The 20,955-nt window shown below is 34.1% G+C and overlaps 3 protein-coding genes across 4 annotated transcripts; all 3 read left to right on the top strand.

Annotated features, from left to right (window-relative positions):
* Positions 1-688: 688 nt before the first annotated feature.
* LOC139894064 (uncharacterized) lies at positions 689-3,756 on the top strand. 2 transcript variants are annotated; one of them, XM_071877260.1, is made up of 5 exons: positions 689-861; positions 1,348-1,775; positions 1,892-2,021; positions 3,042-3,426; positions 3,665-3,756. In XM_071877260.1, the coding sequence occupies exons 2-4, from the start codon at positions 1,356-1,358 to the stop codon at positions 3,323-3,325; spliced, it is 834 nt and encodes a 277-aa protein (XP_071733361.1). In that variant the 5' UTR covers positions 689-861; positions 1,348-1,355; the 3' UTR covers positions 3,326-3,426; positions 3,665-3,756. The 2 variants fall into 2 exon arrangements, with proteins under 2 accessions (XP_071733361.1, XP_071733360.1); XM_071877259.1 differs by having other exon boundaries at positions 1,341-1,775.
* Positions 3,757-5,421: 1,665 nt separating this feature from the next.
* LOC139894063 (rRNA-processing protein fcf2-like) lies at positions 5,422-8,263 on the top strand. Its single transcript, XM_071877258.1, has 6 exons — positions 5,422-5,654; positions 6,709-6,946; positions 7,179-7,239; positions 7,329-7,397; positions 7,486-7,601; positions 7,946-8,263. Exons 2-6 carry the CDS (start codon positions 6,717-6,719, stop codon positions 8,052-8,054), a joined length of 585 nt encoding a protein of 194 aa, XP_071733359.1. The 5' UTR covers positions 5,422-5,654; positions 6,709-6,716; the 3' UTR covers positions 8,055-8,263.
* Positions 8,264-12,843: 4,580 nt separating this feature from the next.
* On the top strand, positions 12,844-14,635 carry LOC139894062 (adenine/guanine permease AZG2). Its single transcript, XM_071877257.1, has one exon. The coding sequence runs from the start codon at positions 12,844-12,846 to the stop codon at positions 14,407-14,409; it is 1,566 nt and encodes a 521-aa protein (XP_071733358.1). The 3' UTR covers positions 14,410-14,635.
* Positions 14,636-20,955: the final 6,320 nt, after the last annotated feature.

The following is a 20,955-nucleotide window of genomic DNA, read 5'->3' as shown; positions in this document are numbered from 1 at the left end:
ATTAGTACGGATTGAGTATATATAATAATATGTAAGGTGGTCACTCCCTGTTGTGCAGAGTTTGTATCCACCTAGTGGTGCAGGTTCGAATCCTGGGAGGGGAGGTTTTCTCCCATATGGCTGAATCACCATTCCACTTCTGGTGGGTGGGGTCCTCAGACAAAATCGGTCGGGTTCACCTCCTGAAATAAGGTTGTGCGAAGATTCGAGAGTGGGTTTCCTCCTTCGGGTGAGTGAATCAGTAACCAACTAACCAGCCGTTAAAAAAAAAATATATGTAATGTTGATATTAGAGTTAAAAAGTAAGTTTACTTAAGTTACTATTGAGAGTGTCGTAAAAACTAACCCAACACCCTCATAAATAAAAGTGTAATCAGGGGCGGAAGATAGTAGATGTCGGAAGGGGTGCTCGCCCCCGCCGGCTTTAAAAGAATTTTTTTTTACACTAACTAATTTTTTAATCAAAAAATAAAACTTTTTAGTGTTTATTTTCTGGTACTAATTTTATCACTTCTATAGTCGAGTTTAAATTCTACCACTGGTCTATATACCATCACTTTTTAGTCATATAAAACTAAACTAAATATGCATTATAACTATTTTATCCTTATTACAATCACCTCCTTAATTAAAAAATCTCCCCTTCTATATTTTCATGTGAGAGAGGCTGATAATTAAAAAAAAAAAAAAAAAAAAAAAAAACCTCTATAATCGCTAGGGCTTGGTTCAATTGTTGGGCCGCTCTTTTTTTCTGGGATACCAGCGCACACTCGCACACGGAGAACATTTCATACCTTGTTATCAAAATCTCACACCTTGTTCTTCAATCAGTGGTGTTTTATCTCCAGTTCGCACATCAAGGTTTGATTACGTTTTTCATTTCAGTTTTTGATTAGGCTCAATTGTTCATTCTTTAATTTCGATTTAGGTTTATTCAATTTTAGTATGTACAGTACAGTATATGTTCAATTTAGGTTTTCTTCAAGCTTATATGTTCAATTTAGTTTGATTTTGTTTTATTTACTACTGTGTGTTGCCTTAGCTCAAACCTGTGCAGATGATATCTTTGATATCAACATCAAGGCCTTTTATCTTGCTTAACATTTTAATAATGCTTTAATTATGCATCTGTTTTTCATTTTATTTTTGATTTTGTTTTATTTACTACTGGTGATTTCTATAATCTTGGTTGACATTTGACAACAACTATATTAGATTCTAATTCTCAAAATGTAGCTTTTACATGTCAATAATCATTACACTAATGTGTAGTTTATTTTTATCATATGGACTTTCGTCTATATTTATATTAATAATCAAATTCGGTGCGTGGACCTTAGAATTTAGATTACCAAATGTTGGCTCCTCGTCAAGTGCTCACCCGAGCCCTTTTTCTCCGCCACATTCGACACTCGTCTACCGCTGCAGCTCGAGTTCAAGATTACGATGAAGTCCCGCTAACTTACCTTGAAGGCTTCCCGAAACCCGACAAAAAACACGCAGAGACAATTACTGCAATCCCACGTGCGCTTTCTGGGAAAAATATATCTGCTAAGGAGCGAAAGGCTGGACGTGTACCGAGCATCGTTTTTGAACAAGAAGATGGTCAACATGGAGGTAATAAACGTCTTATATCCGTTCAAAATAATCAGATCAAGAAACTTGTGAATCATTTAGGACGTACGTATTTCCTGTCACGACTTTTTGATCTTGAGGTTCGTCCTGATGCTGAAAGTGAGGATATTATTGAGAAAGTTCGTGTCTTGCCCCGAGCGGTATGTAATTTTTTTATAAATTACTTGAGAATTTATTCAACTTGTGATAATTATAGCTACAAAAGGTGAAGCTTGTGCTTAAATTTAAACATTGAAATGTTGAATTTTGGTTGCAGCTTCATCAGCATGCTAGTACAGATGCTGTTCTTAATGTTACGTTTATAAGAGCGCCATCTAATGCTTTCTTGAAGGTTGATGTTCCACTTGTGTTTATTGGTGATGATGTGTCACCTGGGCTGAAAAAAGGTAATATTATTTGACCTATTTTGAGAAAATTGGGCGGTTGGTCCTTGTGGTTTACATGAAATGGGGTGTTTGGTCCTTGAACTTCATTTTCGGGGTTGTTGGTCCCTGACAGGGACCAACCACACGTGTTTTGAAAATCACAGGGACCAACAACCCCGAAAATGAAGTTCAGGGACCAAACACCCCATTTCATGTAAACTAGAGGGACCAACCGCCCAATTTTTTCACCTATTTTATTCAAGGTTTGGAATAAATGAATAAATGCTTCATAATGTATTTATTCCATCATACTTCATACTAATAATCATATAATCCACACCATCACTAATTTGTATATTGTCTTGGACTGTAATTGGATGCAAAATATTTTGAAGAATTACGATTTACGAGTTTTCTGTAACTGAAATTAACGAAACCTAAACCTTACTTATCAACTTTTTATAATTAAAAACCTCCTCCTTTCTTTTTTTGGACATGAATATGCTGTTTTATTTCAAGCCCAAACCTAAACCAATACTAGTTACCTAACTAATCTCTAGTTTATGAGGTTCTTATATCATAACTAACATGACTACTGCAAATTTGACTTTTATTTAGCACTAGGAAATAGGTACAACAAAAATGAGCCCAAATTGATGACTTATAAATTAGTTAATGATTTCCATCTACTTTTGAAGAAGTTTGTTCTTAACCATTTTGTTCTTGTATTATATACTGCAATCAACTCTAATGTTTTGATAAACTGATTGTCTGTGTTAATTGGACTTAAATATTTTAAGTCCAAACAACGGGGACATATTAAACACTATGTCTTTATATTCTATAATTGCAACTGATTATTTCATTTGGTTTCTCAATGACATAAATATTTTAATGATGCATATATGAGTATTTAACACTCCCTATATATATACAGCCTGTAGCAGCATATTTTTATTTTATTTTATTTTATATAAGAGTAGATTTATGTTTTTTTTTTTGTTTTTGAATTAATAATGGTTGAACTCTGAATAATGGCAGGATCTTTTTTAAACATCATCAAGAGAACAGCGAAATTTGTATGCCCTGCAGATATAATACCGCCTTTCATAGAGGTTGATCTAAGTGAATTGGATGTGGGTAAGAAGGTTGTGATGGGGGATCTTAAAGTTCATCCTGCTCTTAAACTTGTGGGGCCCAAAGATGAACCTGTTTGCAAAGTTGCAGGGGCACGTGTTGGTGAACAACAAAAGAAAGGTGAACAAAAGAAAGGTGAACCAAAGAAAGGTGAACCGAAGAAAGGCGAACAAAAGAAATCTAAATAAGTATGTTTACTTGTTCACGGTTAGATTATTTCCAATGTTAGTTACCTAGTGCATGTTTTTTGGTATTTCGCTTTTATGGTTTCATCTATAAATGGAGCTTTGTGATTTGGTAATTGTAGGCAATAGTCTTTGTGATTTGGTAATTGTAGGCAATAGTCTTCAATTGATGTAAGTGTATTGTATTTTGCTGTATGCTGCCTTTGGGTAGTAGTTGGTCTTTTGTATTTGGGTAAGGATATACACTGCCCCATCTTGTATTTGGTTCAATTTTAATAAAAAAAAAAAAAAAAAAAAACGTTACTAACCAAAAAAAAAATAAAAATAAATAAATGGAGCTTTTTGAAAACTAAGGGGCATGTGTTTTTGTAATATGATAGATCTTTTTCTTACTATCAAGAAAAGTGACTTTAAGTTGTGCCAAAATGTTCTTGAGCTTTAATAATAAGAAAAGTTGGTATTCATTCATTTTCGAATGGTGTTTTTTGGGTTTGTAATTTGCATTTGATTTGCTGCACTATGAACCTTGATAGATTAATAAACGTTAATTGTACCTAATCAGAACAATCCGATACCAAATTACCAATTGACAAACACGAGCAACTGAAAAATCAAGTTGCAACTCAAGCCGAGATCAGAACCTCTCAATATAAAACCCTCTGAGCTCGACCAAGCCTGAAAAGGACCTCCACTTCAACATCCCGTCACAAAGAGCAAAATTAGGTCAACCACCAATCAGCAAGCGCCGTCCACCGAGAAACCTAAAAACACTCGCCCATAGACCAGCAACACGAAGAAGTCACATGGTAGCTTTAAACCCAAGAAGTCACATGGTAGCTAAAACACCTAAAGGCGAACAATCGCTCTGAAACCCAAGAAGTCACTGATACTGTTGTCACCATTATTTCTAGCAAGTTAATTAGGTATTAGAGGTAACAATAAAGATCAGTCATTTGGAAGGAGATCAATATGGTTTGTATTATGTTATTGACTTTATATTTAGAGAAATTGCCCCAAATACACTTTTTTAAAAAGTTTTCAAAAAAATACACTTTTTTAAAAAAAATTGTTAATATACACCATTGGTTAGACCAAAGTGTTGATCGACCACCATATATCTTGGTCGACCACCTCATTTTTCAAGGTGGTCGACCAAGCTTCATTGAGTTCCCGGTCGACTACCGTATAAACATGGTCGACTACCTCTCATTTTTTCCTGGTAGACTACCCCCAAAAAAACAACACGGGCGACCACCATCCCGGTCGACTGCCATTCATCTGAAGTTTAGCGGCACAAGCTTCAAATATCCAGTGGCATCCATATTTGTAATAGTCAAAGTGTCGAGTAAATTACCAATATGCCATTGTTTTTGGTTTTATACTAACCTTGCACGTGACTTTCACAATAGCTCCTTTACCACAAGAATTTCATTATTCATTATCATCATATATAAGCTTTATTATATATTAGTGAAATTTAGTGTATATTTTAGATTTGAAATTTATTTTGTGCCACCAGTGTAGTCGACCGGGATTGGGGTCGCCCGTGTTGTTTTTTGTGGGGTAGTCGACCATGAAAAAATAAGAGGTAGTCGACCATGTTTACACGGTAGTCGACCGGGAACTCAATGAAGCTTGGTCGACCACCTTGAAAAATGAGGTGGTCGACCAAGATATATGGTGGTCGACCAACACTTTGGTCTACCCAATGGTGTATATTGACAATTTTTTTTTTTAAAAAGTGTATTTTCTTTGAAAACTTTTTAAAAAAGTGTATTTTAGGCAATTTCCCTTATATTTATATTCAAGTTACAACCAATAAAATGGCTTTAACATAATTTCTGCAACAAAACTCGATGAATATGAGACCTGACCGTCACTCTCATTTCGATTTCCTCATTTCCATAAGAATTTTGTTTTGGTCATTTTATACGCAAGTTTTCTAAATAAGCAATATTTTCCAAATGTGTGAACAAGTGATTATTTTTTTTTTTTTTTTTCTTCCGGAAAAACGAAAAAATAACATAGAATGGAAATATTTCTTCAATGAAAGAAACTAGTCTTAAGTAATGTTATCAGGGCCGTAAAAATTAAACTAACACCACCCCCATAAAAGGTTAGGCCCATTAACCTAACGAACCCTTGCCTTTCATCTTCTTCGTTCTCTATTTTCCTGTGAAAGAAAGAGGCTCATGACAAAAAATCTCCACAAATAGCTAAATCGTAACAGCTATACGACGGTTGTCTCCTCGATTCAACTCCAGTTGTTCACGCCGAGCAGAATCAATTTCTATCAACACCAGCATCGTTATCCTTATTGTTGTTAATCGAGGTAATTTCTCGTTGTCTGTTATATTACTTTGTAATTAAGGGAGGGATTGCATTGAAACCTACATGTTAATTTTGAATATTCAGTTATTTAATTAGTGCCTAAACCTGTGATATTAATTTTCACTTTTTGAAAAAACTTCATGCGAAAACCTAACAAGTAATCAGTTTATATAATTTGGTTGGCTTTGTAAGGAAACACACATAGTTGTACGGCTCTAATTGATTACAACCAATATACGTTAGCCTAAATTTATTGATCTTTTCAAGTCTTTGTTGACTAAAATACTCGATCATAATTCAATCTCTTTTTAGACCCTTTATGTTATCAATTTTGCTTTGAGAGATTGCGAGAAAGTAAGTATTCACATAGGTGACAGTTTACATTTCATAGAGGCTTGTGAATAGCTAAATTTTGTAGGTCACATATGTAAAGTGTTACCTTTTGAACTAACGTTGTTAACTAAATTTATATTGTTAATTTCTTGTTTGTTATAAGAATCATTTTGTCTTAATATTTTACATTCTATCACTTACGCAATTTACATGATATGTTAACCTGGACCTATTAGATCGGAGTTAACAATCATAAGAACCTGAAAGCTTTAATGGAAGAAAAAGCTATGAGTTCAATTGTTCATATAAAATATTGTATTGATATTGAAATTGAATCGAATTACATAGAAAGAGGATTGTTTACAACTCAAAAACTGCACTAACTATTACATCCACTTAGCTATTTAACTAGCGAGCTGTTTAACAACTTTGTAACTAACTAACTAACTGATTAACTCCTTTGCTTACTTGTTCGTTGACTGTAGAAGATGAACATCATGTGACAGGGCACACTTTCCCCAATTTAGCTTGTCACGTGAGCTGCACACGCCGTTTTAAACATAACGTATCATTACATTAAGATTATAGCAATTTAACCTGTGTATAATTAATCTGTATTTATATAAGATAAAATTCATCTTATACATGATCATCAGAAGATATTCATACTTATTATAATTATAATTATAATTATCAGGTAACACTCTCTTTTTTTCCCATAGGAAGCATAATGCTTGAAGATAAGAAACTGATTGGTCTGTCATGGGAACCAAAATTACCTTCTCTAAACTTTAGTACAAAATACGGGTCCAATGATAAGTCTGAACATGTATTTGAAAGTAATCTGGTTTATAAGCCCAGCTCAGAGCTTGTCGATGGGCTCTACGTTCCACCTAACAACCCAAAAAAGGTGAACAAGTTACTCAAGAAGCAAGTCAAAGATACAGCAGGGAAGGGTTGGTACGTTCACATTTTAACTGACGTATTTTGTAGGATAAGTGTCTCGGAATGTATCAAAATTTGACCCAAACTTCTACAATGTAAACTTATAATGTTGGATACATTTAATAGTAGTTTGGTTAAAGTTTGATACATTCTTGGGCACTTGACCATATTATGTATTCAAGTTGTATATCTAAATTATATGCGATTCGATTTAAAGTTGATTTGAGAATGTTTGAACTGTATGTAGGTTTGATATGCCTGCCCCTACACTGACACCTGAGTTGAAAAAAGATCTTGAACTACTAAACGTATTGTGACAACTTTTTTCAAGCTATCTCAGAAACTTGTGTTCAAATTGGTAAATCTTGTTATTAAGATGTTTGTATGTTTATTGCAGTTGCGAAATGTGATGGATCCGAAGAGGCATTACAAGAAGGGTAACACCAAATTACCAAAATATTTCCAAGTAGGTCCATTAATGATGATATTATCTGAGTAATTTGTCGCTTGAGGAAATGGATTAATGACATTATAATATAATTTGAAATTTTCAGGTTGGTACGGTTGTGGAGCACGCAACGGAATATTACACTAGTAGACTTACAAAGAAAGAAAGGAAGTCGACTCTCGCAGATGAGTTGCTCTCTAATGAATCACTCAAGGCTTACAGGTGAGTAAACTTTCGGAAGTTGATTATGTTTTTACCTTTATGCATATATGCATATATGATAAAATAAAGGATAAATTACTTTAATACTATCATTTTTCAGAAAGGATGACCCCATACTCTAGTGTACACAGCCCATCAGGAATACTCCCTCTGGCTGCTTCCAACCCTTTCCTGGCCACCCCACGATTCGATCCTGACACCTCTTGCAAGGAAAAAAAAAATAAAACACACTAGACTAACTTGGGATGGTTAATATATTGTTAAATGACTTTCTAAAATAAAAAGGAATTGATGATGAGACTTAGTATTGAGACTTGGTTAAATGATGTTGTGGAATTTTACAGGAAGCGTAAGGTTCAAGAGATTGAAGCGAAAAACCAACCGGGTGGTGTTGATAAATGGAAGTTCAAAGGTAAAAGCTCGTGGAAACGTGCGAAACAAAGGAGACACTGAACTGAGTGAGTCTTGAACTGTGTTATCAGTCAGTCAGTCGTTTCAAAGTTTTGATCGCCGCCACTACTATGTAACTTGGAAAACTATTTGATGGATTAGATAATATATTGTATCCCTGGTTTTATGTTATGATGATACATCGGTGTAATGCATTAGGTGAAGTTGGATATTACTTGCACTATAATTCAATTGTTGTTTGAACATTGAACTACATTGTCAAGATTTGTCGCTACAATGTTTTAGATGTCAGTATTGATGTTAGTGTATAACTATATTAATCTCTCTTTGCACCACACTTCCCTATTTTCAATTTTTCTATAACCTTTCACATCACAAATTCTCAATAGGTAAGATTTTTAACCTTAGAGCACCCGGAGTCGTCACATTTTTCCGCCGTTTGACAAATCCAAGGATGTGGTTTCAGTGTTGACGACTCTGCACCGACTTTAAACTGGCGTCGCCCTCCACCGCCGGGCTCTACCGTCGTCTATTCCACATTTAACAGACATATATTAAATAATATTTATTAAAAGGTATAATAAACAAATTAAAACATAATTAAATAATGAATTAGACACTTAACTATTTTTCCACTTTTGACTTCAGTATTAAATTTAGTGTCTACCTAAAAACTAAAATTATACACTGAGTTTAGTGTTACGACTCTCAATGCTCTTATAGTGTTCGACATATTCAAAGTTTTCTAGGCAAAGAATTTTCAGGGGGTTTCTTTCGCGAAATGCAATGTTGTAGGACATCAACCATCACTAAGACCCTAGGGGATCCCTAGTAGGGGTGTTGAATTCCTTGCAAGATGTATCAGGGTCAAATCTTGTGATGGTTAGGTTGTGGGGCAAGGAAGGGTTTAAAAACTGATGGTTGGATCGCGTAAACTCGAGTATAAAATACTCACATTTTCGGGTAACTCAGACATAAAAAACTTCATTACTTTTTATCTTTCAAGACATCATCTCATGATCTTAACATGTTTTAGTATTTTACCCCTTCAGAATGCGTTTTCTTTTTAAGAAAGAAAGGCACAAAATCTTGCTAGTACATGAATTATTTTCCTTTTTTGGAAAGACAAGTAAAATTTTATTTCACAATCAACCAAATTACAAGGTTACTTGAGGATCCATACATATCCTTGGATCACACAAGTAAATACACGAAATTATATTGATACACGAAAACAAACCGAGCTGCAAAGATGGCAACTCAATGCTACAATTTTTGAATGTACAAGTTTTGATAAATTTCTTAAAATGTTTTTTGAACCCATTTTATTACTACTCCGTATATTTTTGGGTTTATTGACGGGAAACTTTCAGAAACAACAATAATTAAATCCTAGTACATCTTGAGATTGAAAAACTAAAACTAGCACTGCCTAAAGCAAACAAAAGCTAATGATTAAAAAGCTTTTGTTCAAGTATATTATCATTTATATTCCAACATTTCTCAAAAGTTGAACCCTAATTCATACTTTGAGAAAAATAATATGGGTACCCTTATGGCCTTACGCATGGAAATATAAAATATTGATATTTTATATAGTACAATACTTGAATCATTTCCTTAAAAACATTATATTGTATTTAAAAATGAATATTAAACAATTAAAAGATCAAAAAGAGTTACTTGGTTGTATAAATACGTGCCCCAATAAAGCTAACTAAGAATACCCTGCGAGCCTAATCACAACCCATTTGCATGCGCATTAACATACCTTAATTTTTTTTTATCTTTTTATTTTTTATAACACAAGTTGAAATCATCAAGAAGGACTAAACTTTAATTTTTGGTTGTTGCAATGTTATTTGTTTTTTAAGTTGTTTTTATCTCAAGATATGCTATTATGTTTGTAAAGAAGATTTGTTATTAAAGTATGTGAAACAGCGGAGACTATTTATTTTTTATATCTACAAAATAACTTAATTCTGTCTATAACAATTAGAAGCGTCCATAGACAAAATAAGATATTATTTTATCTTATTTCTTCAGAAAAAAACAAACACTCTGCAATAAAAACAAACATAAACATTAGACATAATAAGATCTACTGATTAAAAAACAATCAGCTAAATAAGATAAATGGTTTCACCTCTAAATCAATTAACTTTTGTAGATAAAAGTGTGTGTTTGGGTTATCACGTTTTAAGAGTTTTTCAATCTTATTTTTGTCTATAAACTTCAACTTTTATAGTTATTGGGTGACATAATCTTATGAGTTTATGGAATAAATAATAAATAAATTATATATTAATTAGAAGAAGAAATTAGTTAATAATATCACGTGTTTATATATAATTATTCGTATTTAACTATTACAATTTAGAGGCTATTTAACAAATATTGTTTTATGTATTTCAACATTTAGAGGCTATTTAACTATTACAATTTGTTTTTTATGGTAAGAATATATATATATATATATATATATATATATATATATATATATATATATATATATATATATATATATATATATATATATAAATGATATATTGGAGGTCATATAAAGTTTTCATTGTATCACATGATTTCAAAAGTCGAATATCTATAATCTAAAATAATGGATTAAAAAGTTTATGTTCTTGACACATTTCGTTAAGAAACCTTTTGAGGATAGTGTCAATTGAGCGAACTTTTTTTGACGGAGTAGTTATTCTTAGGACATATATGTAACTTTTTTTTTAATATAATACATGGGTAAACTTGTAACTTATCTAGTTGGTGGGTTTGGCCTTAAACCAATTTCATTTGTCGGAGTCACTACTCGTTGAAAGTGGGGGGAAAGTAACACCATTTTCATACTTGGTTTTATGGTCTACTAAGACCACTTATAACCATACAGTCTAATGATGAAGGTGACGCGAAGTCAGATGTTTTTTTTTAAGAAAAAGTAATTTTATGATTGTGACGTGGCAATGTCATTGAGTGAAGATATTGTGGCGAGTGTTAAGTGTAAGTGAGTGAACAAGTTTTTAAGTGATGTTTAATATGATTAGAAGTTGAGTGAGAATAACATAATAATTTAAATATATCCTTCTTAAATTATGATTGGTTAATATATATCTAACACCGTCCTAGCTACCCTTCAGTTTCACATTTGACCAACGCTTAGCCACTGTCACAGTGACGCCGCGTTAGCGGCGTCGTGGAGTCAGCCGGCATCACCAACGTCAGATCACCGTCAGCCGGAGCTTCTGATGGCGCGTTAGAGATAGTCTAAGCAACAATATAATGAACTAACCTATTGTCCTATGGTCTAAAAATAGACTATAAAATAAGTAATGCTCTTTTTTAAATATTAAATGAGAATGGTTTGGACGGTGTCACTGATGAAGTCGTTGAATACTATGAGTATTCAATTCTTGGATTCGAATTCTTAGAAGGTTATGATTTGAGTATTGGTTTTGACTGGCGGTAGATAGATCGTGGGAATTTAATTTGTGGACTTTAACTATAGTATTCATTCGTATTTCTCGTATCGTTTGTATTTTATGGTAGTTTTAGTTGGGGTTACGCTGGAATTTTAACGTGAGGTTTTTGAGTTCGTAATGTTGTGGTGTGTGGAGTTTTGTGTGTTGTGCTGTTTTTTGTAGTTGTATTTGATAACTTTTTTCTACTCTCAGAGATGGCAATGGTTGTAATTTTAGGGAGTCCCTAGCATTTTACTTAATTTATGAGTTACTTGCCTTTAAAATAAAAAGAAAAGAAATAGAGAAACTCATTAACGCCAAGTGATTGGAGTAGTACACTAGTACTAGTACAATGTTTAATTAAATTTCTTTTTGAAAAAAAGTACTTCCTCCACCTTTTTATGTATCAATTACTCTGAAAAACGCAAAAAGTTTTACGAAACAATCAACTTTCATTAAAATGATACTTCGCTCTAATAAAATCTTTTTTAATTGATTGAAGTACAAAATGAACATTTGATTTAGTCGTGGACGGAAGGAGATGGTTTTAAGTGTGTGGTGTATTATTAGAAATGTTCTATATACCAAGTTAACAACACGTTTTGTACATGCCAAAGAGTATCCTTCGAAAGTTTTGTGCACATATAACTAACGTAATACTTCTATTTTGATTATTAATTTAATTATAACTTATAATTTATATTTATAATAATTATTATTTAAATTTAAAAATTACAATTTTAAAAGTAAAACCACTAACTCTTCCTAAACGTACCGTCACTCATCACTAAACACAAAAATAAGTATGTATCAATTATATACTTCGTATACTTTATCGATTATCAAATTCTCCATCTTCGTTTATATAGTTTGTGACATTTATATTGTAAAAAGTTACTCAATAATTGTTAGAATAATAACTATTTTATATTTTATTAATTACAACTACAATAATAATACTGTAATAAATACAAAAGAAAACGTATATTCGGCCTAAAGCTTAAGATTATTCAGTCAACGAGTCACATAATCACATGAAGCGCACATTTTTGTCCTACTAATGCTCATTTTATAAAACAATGATAGAATCTTTCACAAATTTCAAAACAACCCATTTGAGTTCTCATCATTCAAAACTGACCCAAGCTTTAAAAAATCAACTATATTGTACAACTTACTTCGCATGCCTTACAAGTTAAAATCAAAGTGCCAATTAAAGGAGAGATACATATTTAAAAGGTAGCCAAATAGGCAAGTCACATAAAAAAGGTTAGTGAGAAATGGGAAGAGAGGAATTGTGTTCAAATTTTAGAAATGTGGCTTTAAACAAAATAGGCAATTCATGGAAAAACATGGAGAGAAACATGAATGATTCAATTTCAAATAGTAGAATTGGCAAGTACTTCAAATTACAAGCTAGAAAGACTTGTTTCACCAAGGAGCTTCGAGCCGCTACCGCAACGTTTCTCACAATGGCCTACATCATCACGGTTAACGCCACAATCCTAGCTGATTCTGGTGGGACGTGCAGTGTTTCTAACTGCACGCCACCACCGTCCAACCACACAATCACGGTTGCTTCACCGGATTGTGTGTTCAAACCCAATAAAGGATATGAAGATTGTCTTTCAAAGACAAAAAATGACCTTATTTTCGCCACCGCGTTGTCATCAATGATTGGCTCATTAGCCATGGGCATTTTTGCCAATTTGCCATTAGCGTTGGCTCCTGGTATGGGACCCAACGCTTACTTGGCGTATAACTTAGTGGGCTTTCATGGATCGGGGCCCATTTCTTATAAAACTGCTATGGCCATTGTATTGGTTGAGTCTTGCATCTTTTTTCTCATCGCGACTTTCGGACTCCGTGCCAAGCTTGCCCGGTTGATACCTCAATCGGTCCGGTTAGCTTGCGCAGCTGGAATCGGACTTTTCATTGCTTTTGTGGGCTTACAAGGAAATCAAGGTGTTGGTCTCGTGGGTCCGGATCCAAACACCTTAGTAACATTAGCAGCATGCACAAGTAAAAACCCGATCACGGGAGCATGTACTCACGGGATCATGCAAAGCTCGACATTCTGGTTGGGCTTTGTCGGGTTTTTAACCACGTGTTACGGGTTAATGAAGAATGTTAAAGGAAGCATGATTTACGGTATCTTATTCGTTACCTTAATATCATGGATTAGGCACACATCTGTTACGATATTTCCTGACACACCTCTAGGTGACGCAAAATACGAATATTTCAAGGAGATAGTAGATTTTCACATGATCAAGTCTACTTTAGGTGCAATAAGCTTTACTAATTTTAACCAAAGTGAAGTTTGGGTTGCCCTTTTTACATTACTATATGTAGACATACTTGCAACAACGGGCACGTTATATACGATGGCGGAACTAGGGGGATTTATTGACCAAAAAGGCGGTTTCGAAGGGGAATATGTAGCATACATGGTTGATGCAGGGACCTCGATCGTGGGGTCCACGCTCGGGGTCTCTCCAATCGCTACATATATAGAATCCTCAGCTGGGATTCGAGAAGGTGGACGGACAGGATTGACTGCTATTATTGTTGGTTTTTATTTCTTTTTGTCAATATTTTTTATACCAATATTTAGTAGTGTGCCACCATGGGCTATTGGTCCATCTTTAGTGATGGTTGGGGCGTTAATGATGAAGGTGATAAAAGATATCGATTGGAACGACGTTAAAGAAGGTGTGCCTGCATTTGTGACCATTTTACTCATGCCTTTAACGTACTCGATTTCTAATGGGATTATTGGAGGGATTGGAATGTACATTGCTCTTAATTTGTTTGATTATGGAGTTTGGTTGTTTAAATGGTTGAACAAGATGAATAAGAGGGTTTTAAAAGAGCAAAATCAAGTTTCAGCTACTATTGCTGCTGATCGAATCATTGAGGTTTTGTAGGTATCTTTAGTAGCAGAACTCGTGTTCTCGGTCTCCTATCTTTTTTCTTTTTCAGAGGTGTCGTTTCAATAGCCGGGCTATGTCTAAAATGTGACAACAGATGCACGAGCGACCAGAGAATGGATTTCTATGGCCGTTCGTGCATCTTTTGATGATATAGCTTATGGTTTATTTTTCTTTGTTCATGTTTTGGTGTGTTTATTAGCTATCAACTTTAAAATGTTATGTTAGATGTTTTAGTAATCCAATTTTAGTTAATGTTTACATTGTTTGTGAAAATTTTGTAGACTGGAATTGATTTGTAGTAAGGGTGTTTTTTTAATTAGTACCAACTAATTGAACAAATGTATATTAAGCAATCACTGTATTGACAAAACAGAGATGACACAATGACATAAAATAATATTCCTTATCTGGCAAAGCCATAATCTTGGTGAAAGATTTGAAGTAGTATAGTTTCCATTAACGACATGACCGTCTCAATAATTTAAAGGCCCTGGACGAAAATAAAAAATACACGTTAAATTTTTCAATACTGGTCTCATAATGAATGATATTTATAATAGCAAATTATCTAAATCAACAATAGGCTATAAAATCTCGTAAGAATGATATTGACGATGAAATTTTATAGTTTTGGATAGTAGCCATTTTGTAATTTGATTTAACTATCTTTTATTAAATTTATTCAAAATTTTTTAATTAATTTATTTAACTATTTTGAGAAAACAATACATATTCAAAATTTTAAGCCCTTTTATATTTTTGGGCCCTGGGTGACTGTCCATCTTGTTGTCCGAAGATGTTTCCGATTAACGATCTCAGACAATTCGAGTACCAGAACACTTGAGCTCGACTATAATTTACTAATTACCCGGCTCAAACTCAACTTGATTGATATAAGTATTGAAGTTTGATTTTGAGCTCAAGTTCGAATAAGCTCGAATTCAATGCTCATTATTTATTAAGACAATCTTATATTAAGCTAAGTAGTTGTATATGAGGTCGAGCTCGATAAACTCAACTCATATGTCTAAGTTGTCACAACACATTTACTGTTGAATGTTTCTATTTGATTGAACCAAATGAAAGAGTGGTTCCATATTGTTCAAAGTCGGTGTATTTAACTTGTCCAATGTCTACTGAATTCAAATACATTGTACTTGATACGCTATATAAGAACCATGTTTTTTGTTATAAGATAATGAAGAAATTAGACTAAGGTGAACATGTTATTAAAGTAGAATAAGCAAGTTAAAGTTATTTCCAGAGCTCAACCCTCGGATTGGACGGGTTTCCTCCTTAACAGCAGTTGGAGGTGGGGATATGTTATGTAATTGCGGGAGATGAACGCGTAAATGATTAAATTCACCTGAGTGATCCCGTATTAAAAAAAAAAAAAAAAAAGTTACAACTTACAAACTTAGCTCTTGTATAAAGGGTTTAAATAACTAGAGGGGGTTTTACTGCAATAGATTCTAACTAAAGGGTTAAATAGTGAAATATAAATACACTTCATCAGTTCATTGGTCCTTAAATCGTTAAACCGCCGTAAACCACCGCAAGTTTGATCGAACAAATGGCGTTAACGAATCTAATACTGACGGTTGCCGGAGTTAGTGCCGTGATTCTACTAATGAGAAGTGACGTTAAACAATCAGCTTCAATTTTCAAACGAAACGTTCGTCAGATTCGTCACTGGCTTGAAGAAGAATCTGCTTCTGCTGCTAAGTATGTTTTAATCACACACTTACAATAATAACGTCGTTAATTTTCAACTTTTTTTGATTAATTGATTTAATAGTTGTTAATTCATGTTATATATTACTGATGTGATGTAAGAAATACTTACTCTTAGTATTGTAGAAAATTAGGGTTTCAAAATTGGGGCCATATCCAGGAGGTGTTTGCGATTTTTCATTGAAACCGTTTATCAGCATATCACGTTTCAATACAATAGATATGTAGTTTTACAGATGCTTATTGAAAACCGTTTATCGCTAACTCCTTAAGGCAATTGTTTGAGTGTGTATCCTGTTTCTGATAATTTTATATCTTAGGTACTTGAATATACTCTTAAATAAGATGATTTGACAAACACTCAAACTGTCGAACAGTTGCATCGTCTAATTATCGTGTTATGCTACCACAGAAGCAAATCCAAACACTATCTCCTGCATTGCAGTTCTAATAAGCAACCCCAAACATATTCATATCAAAACTTAGGTCAAAACTTAGGTGTTGTTTGTTTTTCTGCAAATCTTATTATGTCTTATGTTGCGCGCCTGTATACATTTTTACTGCAGATAGTTTGTTTTTCTGAATACGTAAGATAAGATAATGTGTTATAATGTCTGCAGGCTCGCAGACTTAGATTAATGCTTCTAAGTGTTGGTGACAGAATTAAGTTATTTTGCAGACATAAAAACAAACCATCTTCACTATTCAGCATACAAACTTTTAGACCACATCTTTACATACATGGTCCGCAGATTTTCAGACAAAAACATCTTAAAAAACAAACATCACCTTAGAGTCAATTCTTACAAAGTAGTATAGACTATATAGGCAGCAATATAATTTTGGCCACTTGTTTGTTTAGTTTGAAAACATTGAAGCTTTGATGTTTGTATTCGCAATTAAGAACATTAAATTTGACTAAACGATGCCGTAGAAGATCGTTCGATATATTTCCCCTCACTGTTTGAATTTGAATGGATTCTAGAAGTTGACATCTTGAATTTTTTTTCTACACTCTTAAAGCATTTGTTTAGTTGCAAGATTCAAGTATTATGATTGCCAGAGTTTTGGTCAATGAATTTCATATTATTGATTAAAATGCGCCTTTCTAAATTAGAAGTGCACTGTGGGCATTTTTGATTTAGTTTTAAGGTTGTCCAACGAGTATGGTTTGCTCACTATGCTTATATTCATTATTATTAATTATATAATATAATCTTACCATGAGAAATATATATTGCTAAGTGAGTCAGGTAGAGATTACTTTTGATAATTACATTACAGAACTGACAATGTTACAAGTGAATGTTTCTTATTTGCAAATCTGCTCTATTTAGAGCTCTGTTATTTGTCCAAAATCAAAGGAAGATACTGAGGTGATCACCTTGTCTTCTAGGCAAATGTTTTATATTTGGGAATGTGCTCTATTTGCAAATAGCAATATGTATAGAACTATAATTAAAAGAAACTAGGACTTTAAAAGAAGTTTGTCCTTTGTTGTATTCTTATTGAAGGCTAGGGAGTATTTTGTTTGATTACATGATCACCTCAGTATCAGTATGTATAGATAATTGATTCCATTTGGTTATTTTGGGGTAGCTAGTGTGGGAAGAGATGGGAGGGGGTGTGAAACTATGCCAATCTTGTATTTGTATGAAATGACCATGTACAATAGTATTGCGTGTCTTGCTATTTTGTTACTGAATTTGATTTTTTTAACTTTTATTTCCTTATTAGTTGATATAGCGGTCCTAGTTTCTTGACTTCATATATAACTGTGGCCTAACTTTTTTTGATTTTGTAGGGAAATAGAGAAGGCAAAACCCAAGGAGATGCCAAAGAAGGAGATGCCAAAGAATGATTGAGCTGATGTTCCACTTATGATAGCTAGGGTTTAAATAATAGCCGCGTAAAGAGTTTTGAAAATAATAACTTGTACTTGAGAAACCCTATGCTGTTTTTGTTTTTGCATATACGTGTCGGTTTGGTTAAATTCATACATAATATTCCCTATTCTGTTATTTTTTGTGTGCACATATGTATTTAGCTGGTGATCAACCGAAATGATTTCCTTGTAGTTATAGTTCATTTCAATGATGTTGACATCTCATCTAAACGTTAGCTTTAACTATGAAGTAGCCTTGGGTGAGTGTGAGTCAATTTGGGTCGGTTTTGGCTAAAACTGGAACGTAAACAAAAAAAGGTTCAGTTTTTTAGAATAACAAACCTTTCTGTTTTCTGCCTTTTTGAGCTTGGATCAGTACCCCAAGTCCCCAACCTAAAAAATCAGACTGAATATGCGGTCAAATTTGACTCTTTGCCCTCAGGTAGAAGGGGGGAATGACTTTCTACTCTCGGATTAAAAATCTTGAGTGGAGAAATGAATTTTCTCTTATTTGATTGGTAGATGAATGATTATCTAGATAACTCCAATATACAATGATTATACTTGACAAATACACAAGTCTAACTAAACAATGAGCCCAGTTTTATACTTTTCAGTCAGAATATAACATATTCAATAATGATAGATGATAAACATGATAAATTTAAAAACTTTATCAACACGTTTCATATACATCCGGTTCCGTTAGGTTGTTTTAGTTAACTTTTAACCAAATTTCAAACCCATTTTGTTTTTATATTTATTGGTTCACTTTTTCATTTTTCTGATCAAGCATAGAATAATCAGGTCGGGTTCCGTCCATCATAGACGGAACTTTGTTGAGGCGTAGGAGGGCAGCTGCCATCCTAAATTCTTGAGTAACTAGTAGACATATTTTAATATTTAAGGAATAAAATTATATATTACTTTGTTTGTCTCCCTAAAATTATAGCAACATATTTATTTCCCCTTGAAAACTCTATCGGCTGTGACTTTTGCTGTCTAACACAACTAAATCTCAAAATAAATTTGTTACTCCGTACTTGATATTCTTGTTAATCCCCTTCTAAATAAATATATGTCTTGTTGTTGAATACTTGAATGTATTTGTACATAGGTATTTTTCCTATATATCTGATATATTATTCCTTTTTAGTTTTCTAAACTACTCCGTAACTATTTACTTTTATTTTATAGATAGATAGATACAAAAAATAAAAATAAAAAAGTTCTATTATATCCTTTATTTATGCATTTAAAATAAAATAAAAAGTAAAAATTACAATTATTTCTTATTTGGGAGGAATTAAATTATTTTTTAAGCTTGACAAAAGAAATCTCAAAGATATCACCAATGTAATGGTACTTTTTTTTTTTTTTTTTTTTTGTTATCGATGGTTTAAAAACATTAGGTTTAAACCGAGCCGAGCTTGAGCTTAAAACATTAGGTTCGGACGGAATCCAGCTTTATGAAATTTAAACGAGCCGAACTCGAGTTTGGTCCGACTCGTTTACACCCCTATAAATTTCGCCCTCCTAATTATCAACTTAAAGTTCCGCCCCTGCGGTCCATGCTCGACATCAATAAGGGGGGATTTAAGGGTCAATTGAGTTTAACTCTCCGGTCCGGAGTACCGTGAATAACCCCTTGCGAGATGATGATCTCAACAGGGGTGGTCAAACGTCAGACCCACCATCAGCGGGTAGTCCAGTCATAGATGGCTCGCGCTATAATATAGGGTTTCTGTTCATAGAACGTTACCTGTATATCAAGAATGTCTAGTACAATGCTATGAGTCCGGTAGCGCGGGTATATTTGCGCTATGCGCTACTGTTCTTAGAATATGTGTGTGTGTGAAGGTGGAGAGTCCAGATGCCTTGTTCTGTGGACGAAGTCTTGTATTTATAGGATAACCTTTCTTGTCTTCTATTGCCACGTAATGAGGCTAAACAGATCGTGGCCTGCAAATAGTACGTTCTCAGGCGAGCTGGTCCGACAAAAGTAAAAAGTGTTCTTGTCGGCTCTGACTCTTGTCTGCCAGGTGTCCTCTGCCAGCCACAGCATCGCCCGTCATGTGGCTGCTTCCTATGCGCGCTTACAGGGGTAGCGCGATGCAATAAGCATAGCCCTTCAGGCCTTGGCGAACTCTGGTGATTCCTAGTGGCGATGCTGCTTGATACGCTATACGAGCTGATCGGGTATGCGTATCATTAAGTCCCCCCAGTTCAATGGTATGCGCAGCTTCGGAGCATGGCGTTGAACTCAACTTGTATCTATCGTTCAATGATGCGCGTATGTATGTCGTGAGGCATTGAACTCAACTCATAACTATCGTTCAATGGTGCGCGCCGGTATAGCGCGTGGCGTTGAACTCAATTTGTAACTCTCGTTCAATGATGCGCGCCGGTATAGCGCGTGGCGTTGAACTCAACTTGTAACTCTCGTTCAATGGTGTGCGCGGGTATAGCGCGAGGCGTTGAACTCAACTCATAACTATCGTTCTACTACTCTTCGCTGCGCGCCGCCATTTTCTTCTTTTTTATATTTAAAAAGTATTTTGTCCTGTTGCATTAAATGCAGGAAACCGAAGCGACGGTTTGTCAGATGCTACAGTTGTCATCCCGCCGACTTCGCCGCCCTTGGTTTCCTCGTGCTTCCCCCTTTCTATCTTCCAACACGTGGCTTAATCTCCGCCCTTGACATTTTAACCGCCAATTTTTAACTTCCCTTGGGGCCTCTTCCATGTTTTTACTCTCCTATAAATACCTCATAATCACCTCTCTCCATTTTTTACTTCAACTGTGCTCCTCGTCTTCGTGCAAATCTTATCAGCTTACTACTTCGACCTCGTCTTTTAGGTTTTTTAGGTTAGCGCCTACTTAGCCTCTCTTCTTACGATTCTTTGATTTATTTTTTAATA

This window comes from Rutidosis leptorrhynchoides, chromosome 2 (assembly GCF_046630445.1).
Source record: "Rutidosis leptorrhynchoides isolate AG116_Rl617_1_P2 chromosome 2, CSIRO_AGI_Rlap_v1, whole genome shotgun sequence".
Classification (NCBI taxonomy): Eukaryota; Viridiplantae; Streptophyta; class Magnoliopsida; order Asterales; family Asteraceae; genus Rutidosis; species Rutidosis leptorrhynchoides.
The sequence above is the reverse complement of the archived record's forward strand: the minus strand, read 5'-3'. Positions and strand labels throughout refer to the sequence as shown.